Consider the following 17,051-nt stretch of genomic DNA (forward strand, 5'->3'; position numbering starts at 1 on the left):
AAATATTTATAAAATATATTCTTATTTTATTATTTGCTTATTCCATTCATTATAAAATAGCATTCTTATTTCCTTTCAAATTCATTCCCTGTGCAATAAGTGACTAAAAAGGTTAGGAATACAAAAACCAGAGAAGTATAAACGAGAACATATGTATAAGAGATTCAACCATCAATTCCTCTGCTCTCCCTCCAATGTACTATTCAATGAAGTTCATATTTCTCATCTATACATGAAACATGGAACTTCAGATGTAGCATATGCCATAGAACCAACCTTCACTGCAGTAAAGCTACAAAGATGAAATAGGAGCACATATGTACCTCAAATATATGCCAACTTAGATTCAGTTATAAAAGTATATTAGTACAGCAGGAATTTTCTCCACAAGTAGAAAAGCATGCCAACATATAAATTGTAAACAAAAATCAAATTTCTCCTCGATATCCACCAGATCCAAAATAATCCCTTCTTTGATTGGCAATCTGTTGGCTTTTTTGATGCTCAAGTTTGGGGCAATCACGAATACGATGACCAAGTCCGCCACAGTAGGCACAACCTTTGAGGCCACTTGCATTCATAATTGCGTCATCGTCTGCCATTGGATTTTCAAGCTCAGCAAGAACTGGAGGAATCCTTTGCTTAGCTTCTTGCAACAGGTGTTTCAGATCGAGAAGAGTTGTTGGACTCTGAGTTTTATTAATGAACGTCGTGGCAATTCCTGTTTTCCCGCATCTACCTGTTCGTCCAATCCTATGAACATAGTTCTCAATTTCTGCAGGCATATCATAGTTTATTACGTGCTGAATATCAGGAAAATCCAACCCTTTTGAGGCAACGTCAGTTGCCACCAACACATCCTTCTTGCCTGCTTTGAATGATGAAATCGCATACTCTCTCTCTTCTTGGTCTTTTCCTCCATGAATAGCAACGGCTTCCACACCTTTCAAAAGTAGGTACTCGTGTATGTCATCAACATCAGCTTTGTTCTCACAGAAAATTAAAACCGGAGGGGGTGTTTTCTGCAAACAATGAAGAAGATAAACAAGCTTTGCCTCCTGCTTCACATATTCTACTTCTTGGATCACATCTAAGTTGGCTGCTCCTGCTCTTCCCACATTCACAGTTATGGGCTTAACCAAAGCACTTCTAGCAAAATTTTGGATCTTTGTGGGCATTGTGGCAGAAAAAAGTAGAGTTTGCCTTTGTGCTTTAAAATGATCAAAAACTTCTCTGATGTCGTCTTCAAAACCAAGGTCCACTAATCTATCTGCCTCATCTAATGTCAAATATCTGCACATAATGCAAGCATGGTAAGAAAAAAAATGTTCAAACAAAGAAATAAAGAACATTTGTACAACACGTAATTCTTTCAGGCATTCAACTTAGAAAACAGTCAAGGACTCAATACTATGAAAAGGGAGGAAAATTAAAAGGCAAAGTGGAGATTTAAAAAAAGGATATTGCAAAGTTTCTTAACTAAAATGAATAATAATTAATGAAAAGGATAATCTGTTCATGAAACAAGCAATTCAGATCAAGCTACATTGCCAAGAATAAAATAAGTTGCTGCCAAAGATAAATTTCAAATTATTAGGTTAGTATATGCAACACTTTAGTAGCTGCTAAAGAAAATATTAAACAAAGTCATGTAATGTAATGCTAATCTTAGGACAAAAGCAGCAAAGGTTGTTACCTGCAATTGTCAAGGTTCATTTTCTTTTTTGCAAGCATATCTTTAAGTCTTCCAGGTGTAGCAACGACAATATGAACTCCTTTCTTTACTACATCAATCTGGGACTTCATGTCAACTCCTCCAATACATAATAGAGGTCTCAATTCAGGGTACCCAATCTCCCTTAAAGGCTCTAGAAACTGTTCTATGACTTCATATGTTTGTCGTGCAAGCTCTCTAGAAGGGCAAATGATTAAGCCAAAAGGCCCTTCGCCAGATACAATAGGCATCATAATCTCCTCCTGGAGGGCGACCATGATAAGTGGTAACACGAAAACCAACGTCTTCCCAGATCCTGTGAATGCAATTCCTATCATATCTCTTCCAGATAAAATAACAGGCAATCCCTGTACCTGGATGGGAGTCGGTTGAACAATGCCCTTTGCTTTAAGCTTCTCGAGAATAGGTTCAGGAAACCTCATCTCTTTAAAATTTTTTATGGGCGGTGGGATGTCATCTCCATCCACAATAATATGCCACTGTTTGCGGATGGTGTCACAAGCTTTTTTTGACATCCTTCTGATGGGTAATGGTGGCTTCCAGCCAGTGAACATAGGTTCTGTATATGTAATCCCCTTTGCAAGTTCACGCACCGACATTAAAGTCTTTCTATCAGAGAGATGCTCAATCATCTCCTTCTCTTGCTGAACCATTTGCTCGGTCTCACTCACCTCTGGCAGCTCCTTCTTTAGCTGAGTAGCCTTCACAAGCAAACTTGGCTTTGCCTCAACTTGATTTATGTTTTCAGCTTCCTCTTCCAATGCAGCAGATTTCCCCTTGCGCTGGAGAATCTTTTGTGCCTCAAGTGCCCTTCGCTTTGCAACAGGAACATACTCAACATAATCATCGTCATCCTCCTCAATCTCCTGGAAACCAAAACAGATATATTACAAAACTAAATTACAGGAATTACTAATCTTCAAATTTGAAAATACATAAAAGTATATGTCGCTAATTAGATTTTAAGAATAAAAATTTCGAAGCATTTCTCAATAAATGGAGAACTTCTAGGGATCCAAATTCAAGTGAAGCAATCCCTCATTCTTTACTTAAAACCCAGCTTCTATTTTTAGATTAACAACAATTGATATAAAAATCAAAGGTAAATCAGCAAATATTTCACAAACCGATCACACTTTGGCAACTTCATAAAGAAATATCGCAAGTTCTCAAACCATAGTATTTATCTAAAGATGGCTTACCATGTTTATATTGGCTGCCATCATCGGGGACAGTGCTTACTGCTTAGAGAGGATGGAAGCCCTCCGCCTGAAGTCTGCGCCGCTGCTGCCGCCGGAGAAGCTCAGAAAAACCAGATCGAAACCTTGATAGTTAGAAATCTAATAATTTGAAATAAGTATCAGAGTTGATGGATCAAAGTGGAAAAATTTTGTTTTGTAAATAAGAAGTTTTTTTGGTTGTTTACTGTAAATTTTCCTCCAGTTTTCTGGAAATTTAGAAAATTATAAAACAGAAAACATATTTACTAGCACAGGTTTTCATTTTGAAAACAGGAAATAATTTTCCAATTTTTTGGAAAACTGAAACACTATTAAAAACTGTTTTCTAAATGGAGAAGAGAAATCAGCTATCATCTATTAGACTATATGTCACTATAACCACATTCTCACCATTATCTACTTACATATGTGTTCATTACTAACATAACTTATGCTTAAATTATACATCATTCACATTATCAAAATTAAAAATTGAAATCTATACCAGGTTTTATATTTTATATTTTGATTGAACTCAATTGGTTATTTGTTCGGATATTTTTAATTATGTTATATCGGATACAAGTTTGGTCCCGATATCGGATATTGAAATTTCACATATATTACTATATCAAAGTTCAAAATAAAAATTATATATTATATACATGTCATTCAAATAAATATATCCAAACATATTTTAAATATTAGCTCAAAATATATTAATATTATCTAAAGTAAGTTTTATGTAAACTTAATAGGTTATTGGTTCGGATATATTTTTATTCATTGTTAATTTTATAACGTTAATTTAAAAAAATAAATTTGAAAAAATAAGTGTTGGTAAACAAGTTTTCTAAACAGAAAACAGAGAATGAAAACTGAAAAATTGAAAAACATAAAACAAAAAAACAGTTTTCTGTTAGTAAACATGCTTATTTTTGTGGATTAGGTCATTAAGCTGACCTGAAAATGCTATTTGCATTTGCTCGAGTATACATTTTTGTCTTAACAAAAAAAAAAACTCAAACCTTTACAATAGTTTTTTTTTTTTTAAGTAAAACAATTTTAATTAATCAAATCAGAGAGCAACAGATTACAAAGGATAGAGGGAGGGTGTGAAAATCACTCCGAGCAATCGGACATAGAAACAGACTGCCTTGCCAACAGATGGGCTGCCTGATTCGCAGATCGCTTAGTAAAAGATAAAAACATTTGAGTAAAGCTACTCATAAGTTTTTTAATATCCCTAAGAATCAGATGGAATGAAGATTCCCCCTTAGTTGAGTTGAGACCCTGCACAACTTGTAGTGAGTCAGTTTCGACATGAATATTATCAAAGTTGTGTGATTTTAACCAACTCAAGGTCTCTCGTATAGCCACTGCCTCAGCTTCTCTTGAAGTAAAGGACCCCCTCCAATAAGCTCCTTTTGCTGCAATAAACTGGCCAAGATCATTCCTAAGGACACAACCAAAACCCATACAAGAATTTTCTTTGTTAATGGCTGCATCAACATTCAATTTCAGCCAACCTGTTTGGGGCTTAGTCTAGTGATCATATATTGTTGGAGTTCTGTGGTTTTTGAGGTCGTTGCCTTTCATAGCTTCTTTCCAGTCTGAGAGATAATATTGAGTTCTGCGGATTAAAGTTACTGGAGACTCAATAGCTTTGTTGTGCCACAGTATATTGTTCCTCAGATTCCAAATATTCCAACAAGCTAGTATAAAGTGCATGTTTGATCATTTGACATATTGGAAGTTGTATTGACTAACCATTCTTGGAAGTTTATTCCAGTAGCATGCTGATTTAAAATTCCCATGCAGCGCCAACAATTCCTTGCAAATTCACATTCAACAAATAGGTGATTGATTGTTTCCTTCCCATTCACACATAGATGGCATTTATCATCACAATTGACTCTCTTGGCTAACAGTTTGTCTAAACCTTTACAATAGTTAGAGACTTAGAGTCGTGATAAAAGTGTAAAAATATTTTGTACAATATATCAAAAATTATAGAGGAGTAAACTTTAATATGTTAACAATTTATTACTGATAGTACTAAAAAAACAAATTTATTAATGACATTTTACTATTTTAATATTTTTTATTTGGAATAATACAAACGACGACGACACCAACAACAACAATAATAATAACAATAATAACAAAAATAACCATAATACTCCGTAATTATTAATACTAATGTGAATCTAGAATTTATATTTCCATTAACTTAATATTGTTATATGTTTTATGTAATTTATAATGCATTTTATTGTAACTACTTTATCACCCAATGCTTCATTAGCTGCAAATAGATTTGTTTGTGAAATATGTAATTAGGGGTTGCAAAGAGATAAAATTTTGTAACTTCATAGAAAGGGGTCATCACAATCTTTCATGGAAATTGAGGCAGAGATCAAGCAAGAGGTGAATAATAAAGTTTATGTTTGCCTTGAACCTACTTGCATTCACCATGATTCTTCTAGAGCTCCTGGGTATTTGATTGATATCAAGAAGCACTACTGTTGCGTTGGTGTTGATAACTGGATATTTGTTTTCTCAGGGATTGAATTGGTTTAAAGGTCAACAAAGAGACTAAGCAATCATTAATCCAAGGACTATGGTTCACACAAATAATAAAAAGTACATTTTTAACATACAAAAAATACATTACGTAAATTACATTATTTGAAAGTACATATTTTATATATATATATTATCAAATAATGCACATTCAGTATACAAATAACGTAATTTTAGTATATTAAAAATTTATATTACATTCATGCTGTGTGGATCATAGTCTACACAATAATTTACTGAAACTAAGTCAATATATTATTTTCATTTAAATTTCATGCCAGTAGTGTAGAAGTGTTACTTCCAAAAAACATGAAAATAATATTAGGTGAATAAAATTTTAAAAGGAGTTAATTCCATTTTTGGTCCTAGATTTATAGGTGACAATCCACTTTTAGTAATTTTTTATTAAAACATCCTCATTTGGTCCTAGTGTTATTGTGGCATGACCAATTTTAGTCCTACATCAACAAAATCATTGAAATATCGTTAAATACAAAGACATTTCAATCTTTTTTATACAAAGTATGTTAAACCGCTATATTTTTTTATGTTTATTTTCTTGAAAACATTCATAATTGAAGACCGAAATGTCATTGTATTTAACGATATTTAAATTGATTTGTTGATAAAGGACACAAAATGGTCATGTCACAATAATACTAAGATCAAAAGTGGATGTTCTAATAAAAAAGAACTAAAAATGGATTGTCACCTATAAATCTAGAACCAAAAATGGAATTAACTCATTTTAAAAGTATATGTGCCTTATTCAAAAAAAAAAAAAAAAAGTATATGTGCGAAATTAGATTTTATTACGTTTGAAAATTTTAAACACAAAAGTCATACAGGATCGTGCTTTGACTGCTTTCCATGGCTACAGAAGGACATTAGTTTTGACTTGGACTTGGAGACTTGGAGCAGTGTGACGGAGTCCCTTCCCCAGCTGGAGAAACGAAAGATGGCGAAGAACGAGGTTATCAGGAAGGCGGAGGAGTTGGTGGAGAAAGCCATGAAAGGGAACGATGCATCTCACGATGCTGCTCATGCCTTCAGAGTGCGGGATCTCGCTCTTTCTCTCGCCTGCGAAGAAGGCCTCACTTCATCTCCCGATTCCATGTTTATTGTAAGTATATTTTCTTTTCATTCATGGATTCAGTTCTTTCCTCATGAATATCTTTGTTTTGACAAGCAATTTTGAGAAATTGTGTGTTTGTATTGGTAGTATTAACTATTAAAATCCCCCTCCCTTTTATTTCTTTCTCTTTAAAATAGTGTAATTTTTGCCTTTCTAATAGTGCTAATATGTAATAGTTCATAAGTTCATATTCAGAAATTAAATGGCTCTGCTTATAGTAAAGCAAATCTGAATTCAAGTTAAATATTGCTGCTAGGATGCAGTTATGGTCCATCAGTACTTTTCTACAATGTAGCATTGCTGTAAACACACTAATTATATGCTTACTCTTGAAGTTGATACATTAGTTGAGAACCTGTGTTGCTTTCTTAACAGGTGGAACTGGCTGCTCTTCTGCATGATATAGGTATTAGAATTTTTTTATTCTTCTTGTAAATATACTAATTCATTTGATGATTATCACCTTCATGTCAATTGTTTGCTTATTGTTTCTATGAAGTGTGGTCTATTACATTTTTCATGAAATGCACTATAAAAGGGATTTGTTAGTTGATGCTGTTTTCCTGTGGCTATTTGGTATTTTTTCATTTCATTTTATGGAACTACTCATCTTTCCTGTTCGTCTTTGTGTCTGAACTCTGAAATGTATCAATGTTGGTTCAGTGTTTCATCCATTTGGATTAAATAAAAGGAGAGCTTAGCTTGGAAAGGATTGTTAATTTCAACAAGTGTACATGCACCCGCCCACACACACGTGCACACATTAATTGCATACATATTTATTTTACAGTACCGATCCTTAAACAAACCTTAGTTGAGCCAGGTTTGGTTCATATTGTTACCTTACCTGTATGCCAGCTGAGCTTAGCGAGCCAAATCAGACCAAGTTTAGAGCTCCAGGATAAAGTCTCATCTGTTACTATCTAACTTGAAATTTGCCTTTATAAACCAAGGGTCTGGATGAGATCTCTAGGACTGTTTTATTTTGCCTTCTTTGGAATGAAAAATATTCATTTGTGGATTTTGTGCTATTTGTATTTGACTATTTGAGATTTCCTATTATTAGAAGTTTGCTGTTGATGACAGGCATTTTCATATTTGATGATAAATATCTGCTCTAGAAAGAAAATTTACCTTCACTTATTCTACATCATTTGAATTTACATGTTCTCTTCCTTGTGCTGACATATTTGAGTTTTACTGGGCATTCTTATTGGATACTCAAATGCAGGAGACTACAAATATGTGAGGTTGGTACTTCCATTTCTTCACTATCGGCTATAATATATGCTCCAAAGACAGATGTGCAGATTTAGTTAATACGTGCACGCCAAGGTTATTCAGTCTATTATTAGATCAATTGGGCAGACAGTCTGGAATTCTGGAATTACGTTCCAAATTTATCTATAAAAGATGTCATCCTATGTCTATCCAGCTTTGGGATTGAGTTTTTGCATGTGATGTTACAGTTATATGCTTAAGGCAATTAAGGGCATTGAAGCATATGTTTCTAGCTATAAAATGAACTTGTGCTGTCGCTTTACTTTTTATAGGCCAAATCAGCCATTCTTCTATCTGTTTAATTATTTTATTCTCCTTTGTTTTCTTGTTCACTCCTTTCAATCCTGTTGCTTTGTATTTTACTATTCACTTTTTTTATTTTTTTGCCCCCATTACTTATGGTTGCTAGTCTGGTGTATCCAGTGACCCATCTGAGGCAAAAGTTGTTGAAGAATTCCTTGAAAATGAAGGGATAGAGGAGAGCAAGAGGATAAATGTTTTGAAGATCATAAAGGGAATGGGTAAGATGTACACAAACACACATCTAACGAGATTTACTGTTAATCTGTTAATATCTTCATGAAATTCGTCCTATTGGTACTACACTTTTATCTCTAATTTCATATTATTCAAAATAAATTGTAAAATTACTTTGTAAAGCAATCACATTAACAATGACCATGCATACTTGAACTTTTTATTGCTCTAGTGCATCTTGCTTTTAAAGTGTCGAGGACTCTTTGAACCTATTTATGCCCTGTTTCTTACCTTTATTAATGAGAAAAGATTGGATTTAATAGTCATAGACTCATAGTTAGCAAGAGTTTGGTGTGAATATTAAGACAAGTAGTGATGGTGCACACTTCAAGTATTGGTCTACATGTTTTTTCGATTTCGCTCTTCCTCAGTTCCTCACCAAGCATAATCCTTCACAATGTTACTGCCTCAGTCTGTTACAAAGAGGAATTCTTTGCAGATTGGAATCTTTGGTTAACTGAGTAATTTCAAATGAATGTTCTCTTTGCTTCTCATGACATATTACTAGGTTACTTCATTAGGCTCTTTTCTTTTTAATTCTTGTTGTTTTACTTTGTTTTTACTTATTTATTTATGATTTACTATGTAATTGACCAATGAGATGAATATAGCACCTGACTTAATTTTATTGTTAACTTTCAGGGTTTAAAGAGGAAGTTGAGGGTCATGCAAATGGTATTTCCTCACTGGAATTTGGGGTTGTGCAAGATGCAGATCGGCTTGATGCAATTGGTGCCATAGGTAGCTAAAGTTAATTTCATCTGTAACTTTTATCTAATGTATCAGATTGATAGAAAATCTAATTTGTATCTACAGTAAGACGACTTGTGGTTCAGACATGTTCATAATACTTTCTAGGAACTTTTTTGATACATAAATAACCATATCAATTCACCAGGGGCTGCAGAGTGCAGCCAGCCCATACTCAAAAGCAGGATAATAATTCTAAAGTGGCAAGATAAACACTGTTGGTATATGGCACACAATCTTCTAATTTTTTTTTTCTCTTCCCACTTTACACCAGTCACATAGGTTTCTATGGGAGAAGGGGGAAAAACAGAAAAAACCTTTGGAAGGATCCCATCTACTAAAATGAGTATGCTTCTAGTTTAGATATAAATAAAACACAATGGAGTTGCATTCTAGATTTTGTCACTGTTTTGTAAACATTTACCAAATGTGTTCTGCTTTAATAGAGTACCTTCTTTTGTGGTTGGTGTTGCATCTCTCTCTCTCTCTCTCTTGTTATTGTTACTTTAATAAGCAATACACAAATTTTCACCTGTGTAATATCAGCATATTGATGTTTTTCATTGTTAAGATAATAAGATTTGTCATTTTTTGTACAGTCTGTTTCATTTGGTAACTAAATTTAAATTTCCAGGAATTGCTAGATGCTTTACATTTGGTGGAAGTAGGCACAGAGTTCTGCATGACCCTAAAATTGTTCCCCGTTCAGATCTGTCCAAGGAAAAATACATGAACAAAGATGAGCAGACAACTATTAATCATTTTCATGAGAAGCTTCTCAAGCTGAAGGACTTGATGAAAACTCAGGTCAGGTGTTCTATCTGCATCTTGCATCATCTTTCATCTCTGTTAAACTTTGTGCACCCCATCCTTTCCCTTTCAGTACATATTGGTTCTGAGGTTAATTTAATGGCAGGCTGGGAAGAAAAGGGCTGAAAGAAGGCACAAAGTTATGGAGGATTATCTGAAAGAGTTCTATGAAGAGTGGGATGGCAGAGCTTGAACAGGTCTATACTTTTTGTTGAATGATATTTTTACCTTTCTTTGATATAGTAATATGTTTTACTGAAACTACATTATTTTGTATACTATCAAATAATGTATATTTAGTATGTTAAAAGTTCATAATAATAAACCGTAATAAAAATTTAAAAGTCTTTTTCGCTGGAATTGATTTTTGGTAGCTCGCCTCTATCGCAGATGCTATGTAGTGGCAAGGGTTTGAACAAGAGCTATACCAACAACACGAGTTACCTGTAAGGCTTGTATTTGGGCTGTGTTTTGTACTCTGTTGAACTCCAGCCAGTAATGTCTACTAGATTTTGTTAAAGGTTTTTGATTTGAAAGAAAATAATGTAAGGGTTCATAATTTTCTGTTAATTACGGAGTAATAGATTTCTTTAATTTTGTTGGGTTAAAACAAAAAAAAAAATTAAAATTGATTATTGTTCATCATGGGGTGGTATAGTACGACCAAACATTATTTTGACGGGACATGTTAGCCCAGCGAGCTAAGCCCGTTTTAACGGGGCTTTAGTATTGGCATCAATCTATGACTCTCTGAGGCTTGTCGTTGAAAAGTTTTTTACTCCAATACTGGATTTTTAGGGTGCTATAGTACAACCAAACATTATTTTTTGTAGCATTAGTGGTGTCAAGTAATCAAATTATTGGTTTGTGTTTAAATCAACCTGTAAATAAATTCGGTAAAACGTAGTTATTAATCGAATACAACACATAAAAAGGAAGAATTTTTTAGTAAGTAACATGATACAAATTATAATTTTAGATTTTATCATTCTATTGTTCTCTAATACACCTAACTTGCCACCACTTCAAAGAAACTCATATGAGCCATATTATAGCTAGTTAGGCAACATTATACAAGTCAAAGTAATTAATACCAAAGTAATGAAACAAAGTGTTTCTATTATCCCAAATTGGAATGTAAAATTTGAGTTGAATGCATGTGAAGTGATTCAATGAAGATGAAATAATGAAATTAACGCAACATATAAATATTTCTTTAAAAAAAAAAACGCAACATATAAAATTATAAATAGATACAATAAAATGAATTCTTTTCCACTTTTTTATGTATTCTTTCTACTTTTTTCTCCACAACCAAAATGATAAGGAATAAAAATCATTTCCTTTTCCACATGCTGCCAAATGTAACATTCCTTTTCCACTACCTTTTGCTTTTTCTTTTCTTAGAGGGACCCAACAGCTCAGGAATTTACGTGGGAAGGGGAACATTGAGAGCAATATTGTAATTTGATTAAACATTGTGGGCAATCGAAAAGAAAAATAAATTCAAATGTTAAATAAAAAATTGCCCGCCTAAGATTTGTGATGAACGATCAAAAGAGGTGTCATTTTTAAGGGCAAATGGCAACTAGCAAATATAAGTATAGGGAGATATATATATAATCTTCCTTCATGTAAAAACTCGCATGTTAGGAATGATTCTTGAATTGAGACTTCAACACTTAATACTCAAACTCCTAGGCCTTTAGTTGAAGGAAGAGAAAGTGTACCCTCAAGGTATCAATTTCGATTCCAATAACAATGTGAGGATGATACTGATATATAGACTATTATAACTACAATTTATGGCTTCTGTACAAAGGTAGTGAACAGAAAGTTATAGCTCCCAAGTATGCATTGCTCAGTAATTCCAAGAAACATTTAGACTTGGGTGTCAACAATAATTTGCATGCAGAGTCCCAACTCCATGAACAAAGATAATGACGGTTCTCAAAGAGAGTATTAATTTGCAATGAGATTCTATTTAAATTACTTACATTCAAATATTTTGGTATCTTCCAATATCTCAGAGTTGTTATTGCTTCTTTAATTTGATTTATGTATAAATATAAAAAATATTATATTGCATATTACATAACCAAACATAAGTATTTATATTGATTGGAGTAGTTGTTTTTCTTATAATGAATTGAATTTGGAACAAAATTTTCATTTGGTAGCATTAAGATAGTGTGCATGAACCAACACAAAACATTGAAACATACAAAATTTGTGCAAAAGAAAATGAAAGCTAGATTTATTATGTGAAATGGCTTCATTATATTCGTATGAAAAAAATAATGTTATTAATTATTTAATATTTGATCATTAAATATTCGTGATGATCTTGAACCCATCTATTTTACATATCATCGTGTTGCAGATAAAGTTATTGTACACTAAATTAATTATGTCCAAAAAAATAACAACCATTATTAAAAATTGCAGAATATCGGTAGGAATGTCGAGAGGTAAACCAACTACTGGGTTATTTTTTAAAATGTTGACACCATTCGGTGGAATTGCATTTTCGGCAATGTTAGGTTCAACCACAATATATGCACAAAGTAAGAAACAAGTGAGAAATGTTGTTTTGTATAGATTTGGAAGTTGAATGTGGTTATATATAGGTCAATTGCAAATTCTAAAGGGGAACAATGTAATTGAAACATATATTCCATAATTAATTACATGAAGTTATACCAAATTTTAATAGACATTACTATAAGCGTTATTTTTCAATTTAAAAGTTACATTACCATTTTTTTTGTTGACTTATTATAAGAAATTATCTATTTAAACCTTTACACTTGTGACGACTGACGAGTCTATAAAAATATTTTTAAAATGGTAATTTTTTGAAAAAATCTATACTATATATAAAAATAATATCCTCCTCTAAAATTTTCCCGCCCAAACGTAGGGGCATTTTAGTAATATGATAATTAATTAATTAATTAATAATAATAATAATAATAATATAATAATAATAATAATAATAATAATAATAATATAACTTCCATGCACATTTCTGCCTTAATTGCACCTAATTGACAGAAAATGAAAAAGGAAACCTAATTGATTGAAAATGAAATTAACCTCCAAATAAAACAATGAACACGTACATTTTTTATGTATTCATCAATTGAGATTAATGTTTTTTTTTTTTTTGTAATTTACAAATTTTAAATATTTATTAGTTAAGTCAACAATAATTTTATTGAGATAAATCCATATCTATATCTATCTATATCTATATAAATAAATAAATAAATAAATAAATAAATAAATAAATAAATAAATATATATATATATATATATATATATATATATATATATAATAACAATAATAATAATAATAATAATAATTTGTAAAAATTATTCCAAAATTCCTATCTCAAAATTTATTCTCCTCCAATTAAATTTATTTCCTTAAATTTAGTGACACAATTACCTAATCTTCCCTTAATTAATTTGGCTAATTAGGGGGCTAAATTGTGTAGGGACCTCCCTCTCTCTCTTTATGGCTATAAATACAAGGAGAAACCCAGTCAGCCACCACCACTAATTTTCATCTCTCTTAAGTTCTGTTGTTTTTTGTTTATATAAAAGCATCAATATTTACGTAGGAAGAACCACCATTCTCCATAGATGTGTGATATATTTGTTGTAGCACTTTTGCTCTTCTCCTCATCTCCTTTATCTTTGCATTCTCCAAATTCATGAATCTCTTCAACAGCCCACCGATTTCTCCATTCCCCACCAAACCTCCATCCCCTCTCTGCACCTTCGCATGCATGGATTGAGAAGGGGTTTTGTCTATGGCACTGAAGTAGGGAATTGCAGGGCTGATTGTGTGGATGGGAAGAGAATTTAAGCTTTGCTTTATAGCGTCAATGGCGTGAGCTTCAAGCTCATAAAGTGAAGTGATTAAAAGGTATTGTGCTTTGGCACCATTGATAGGTTACAATTTTTTGGATTACAGGATCCCATGGTCTTCCAAGAATTGTTCAAGAGTTTACCGTTGTCATTTCTTAAGTATGCTTTAAATAGGCTTAAGTAGTTAATAGTTGATTGATTTAGTGATAGATAGATGATAGCTAATTGTGTTAATTATTTTTATCCGTTGATATAAATTGGTATGCATAAGAGGAGGTATTTGGTAAATTTAAATAAAAATTTAATAAATGCAAGTACTATAATAATCAACAACTAAAAATAAATTAGATTTTTAAAATGTTTTTGATTGATTTAGTGATATATTGATTTGGTAATATCCTACAAATAATTCACATATTATTACGTCCATACAATTATGCAAATTATTTCAATTCACATATTATTACACATATAAAATTATGCTAATGGTTGCTTTTGAATAAAATATTATAATTATGGTAATTAAGAAATTAATTCACACATTATACTTTTATTAAACTATTTTTTATACTTTCCGTTATATAGATTTTATCTAATCAATTAAGAAATTAATGGTACACATATTACAGAATAATTAAAGAAAATTAAACAAAAACATATTCGGACATAATTATAGAAAATTAAATATACACATATTCTGTCTATAATTAAATGAAATTAAACATACACATATTTGGACATAATTAAGGAAAATTAAATATACACATATTAGGTCTATGATTAAATGAAATTAAACACACACATATTATTCATAATTACAAACATGTATTTAAATTTTCAAAAAAAAAAAACAAATATGTATTTAACACTTTAATCTTACTATGGTAATTAAACATAGACATTCTTTCATTTGATTATTGTATTTTTTTTTTACTTAAAATAATATCAATCTTACTATGGTAATTGAGACTTTTCCTAATATAATTTTTAATTAATCAATTTCAACATGCACGAATATATAAATCTTATAATTTCAAATAAATGTATATTTTCAAATATTAGAATTGATTATAATTTTATCACTAATTTTATTATTTAAATATATATAAGATTGCCATTCAAATCACAAGGAAGACAATTTCAATTAACGCTTTCATATGCAATGTCTATTAATAAAATTCAAGGGCAAAGTAGCAAATATGATCTCATGTTAAATTGTTATTGAGTAAACCGGTTTTTGTCGATACACAATTGTATAATGTTGCATCTAGAGTTAACCATCCCAAAGGTCTCAAAATTTGTATTTGCGGTAACTCTAGAAGAAATTGTACTTCAACTAATAATATAATTTACCAAGAAGTTTTTAATAATTTGTAATTTTAAATAATTTGTATTGAAATTTTAATTAAAAAGTTTTCTTTTAACTAATTATCCATCTTAAATATTAATTCATATTTTAATTGCAAATATCTATATTCATAACTTTTTCATATTAAATCAACATAATTATTAAATAACAAAACTATATAAATGAATAAATCTAATATCTTGTTTTCATATATGAAAATAATCTAAATATTTCAAATTGTTAGTCCGTGCATCGCACGGGTATCATTAAATCGTAACAAATATTTTCAATCATACTATATTATATATATGCTATCAAAAAATACACGAATTACGAATTCTGGCTGAGATACAAAAATTACAAATGTCAATCATATTATATTATATATATGCTAATATATTACGAATGTCAATCATATAATAATAATAATAATAATAATAATAATAATAATATAAATCCTATGCATATTTGTGCCTTAATTGACACCTAATTGATAGAAAATGAAAAAGGAAACGAAAATCACTAATTGACTATAAATAAAAAAAGATCCCTAATTGATTGAAAATGAAAAAGAAAACAGAAATTAATCATTAATACTAGAAAATGAAAATTGAAAAAAGAAATGAGAATTACTAATTGCCTGCAAATAAAAAAATGATCCGATCCCTACGCCATGCCTATAAAATGATAGGATCGAACTTGAGTTTGCCTTCCCCCTGTGCACTACTCAAGATATTCAAGAATTGGATCATCTCTCTAAGGTTTTTCCAAGAATGGTGGTTGTCGTCATTCCCGGTCTTGATCGTCGTCACCATTAACATTTCCATTGATCTGTATCCTCTATCGGTTTTCTTCCTATTTTCTAAGTTTCCCACATGCATGCATATGTTTATTAGCACGTCTTCCGTGTGCAGGAACATGTATGCATATGTTTAAAGATGGGTCCTTTTAACCCAGTGGGGTAGCTCAAGTGGCAACTGAGCTCTTTTTGTGATGAGGAATTTTGGGAGAACCCAGGTTCAATTCCCACAAGTGATGATTCCCCCTGGGCCAACTCCCGTGCCTCCCGGAGCGAACGTGGGTGGACCCCGGACCGTTAATGGACGGAGATAAAGACCCTGTAAATTTACCAAAAAAAAAGATGGGTCCTTTTTTGTTTTTAAGTCCTTTTTATGTGATTTATTTTTGTATATACGTGATGATCTAGCATTGAATCAATTACTCGGACTTTGATGAAATGGTGGAGAAATGACTTAGAATTCAAGTTATTGTTTTTACTATTCAAAGAAAAACAAAAACAAACCAACAAAAAACAAAAAATATAAACATATGCATCGATTGAATTGAAGTTTGAGGAATTACCGGAATTAGAAATACGAAACAAGAACTTTTGCATCCTTTTCCCCTGAAAATTGAAGTACACGCCCAAACACTTCAGCCCAAACAATTTTTAAAAAAAAAAATATTCAGCAAACAATAGAAAAGGAATATAAAAAACAATTTATGAAATTAATAATGTTAGCAGTAAAAATGAAAAATGAAAAAGGAAACAAAATTAACTTATGAGAAAAAATAGAAAACATAACGAAATTAAATTACCAGGAAACGGATTAATAATAATAAGGTTACTAATAAAAAGGAAAATACTAACAAAATTTCCATTCCGTGTTTTCCCGTCCAACCACTTCTGTCCAAACAATAGAAAATGAAAATTTATTGAGGAAACAATAGAAAAGGAAATAAAAAAGGGTCCATAATTTACTGATTAAT

The 17,051-nt window shown here is 31.3% G+C and overlaps 2 protein-coding genes across 2 annotated transcripts; one reads left to right on the plus strand and one right to left on the minus strand.

Moving 5' to 3' along the window:
• Nucleotides 1–197: 197 nt before the first annotated feature.
• LOC116023205 (DEAD-box ATP-dependent RNA helicase 35-like) lies at nt 198–3,099 on the minus strand. The gene is made up of 3 exons (XM_031264191.1): nt 2,938–3,099; nt 1,697–2,601; nt 198–1,293 (listed from the first exon to the last, which is right to left on the minus strand). Exons 1-3 carry the CDS (start codon nt 2,959–2,961, stop codon nt 429–431), a joined length of 1,794 nt encoding a protein of 597 aa, XP_031120051.1. The 5' UTR covers nt 2,962–3,099; the 3' UTR covers nt 198–428.
• A 3,327-nt stretch (nt 3,100–6,426) lies between these two features.
• On the plus strand, nt 6,427–10,648 carry LOC116021713 (uncharacterized protein YpgQ). The gene is made up of 8 exons (XM_031262178.1): nt 6,427–6,664; nt 7,052–7,082; nt 7,908–7,926; nt 8,381–8,478; nt 9,137–9,235; nt 9,879–10,051; nt 10,161–10,251; nt 10,445–10,648. The coding sequence occupies exons 1-7, from the start codon at nt 6,500–6,502 to the stop codon at nt 10,245–10,247; spliced, it is 672 nt and encodes a 223-aa protein (XP_031118038.1). The 5' UTR covers nt 6,427–6,499; the 3' UTR covers nt 10,248–10,251; nt 10,445–10,648.
• The last annotated feature ends 6,403 nt before the right edge of the window (nt 10,649–17,051 follow it).

The sequence above is a fragment of the Ipomoea triloba genome, chromosome 6, assembly GCF_003576645.1.
Source record: "Ipomoea triloba cultivar NCNSP0323 chromosome 6, ASM357664v1".
Lineage (NCBI taxonomy): Eukaryota > Viridiplantae > Streptophyta > Magnoliopsida > Solanales > Convolvulaceae > Ipomoea > Ipomoea triloba.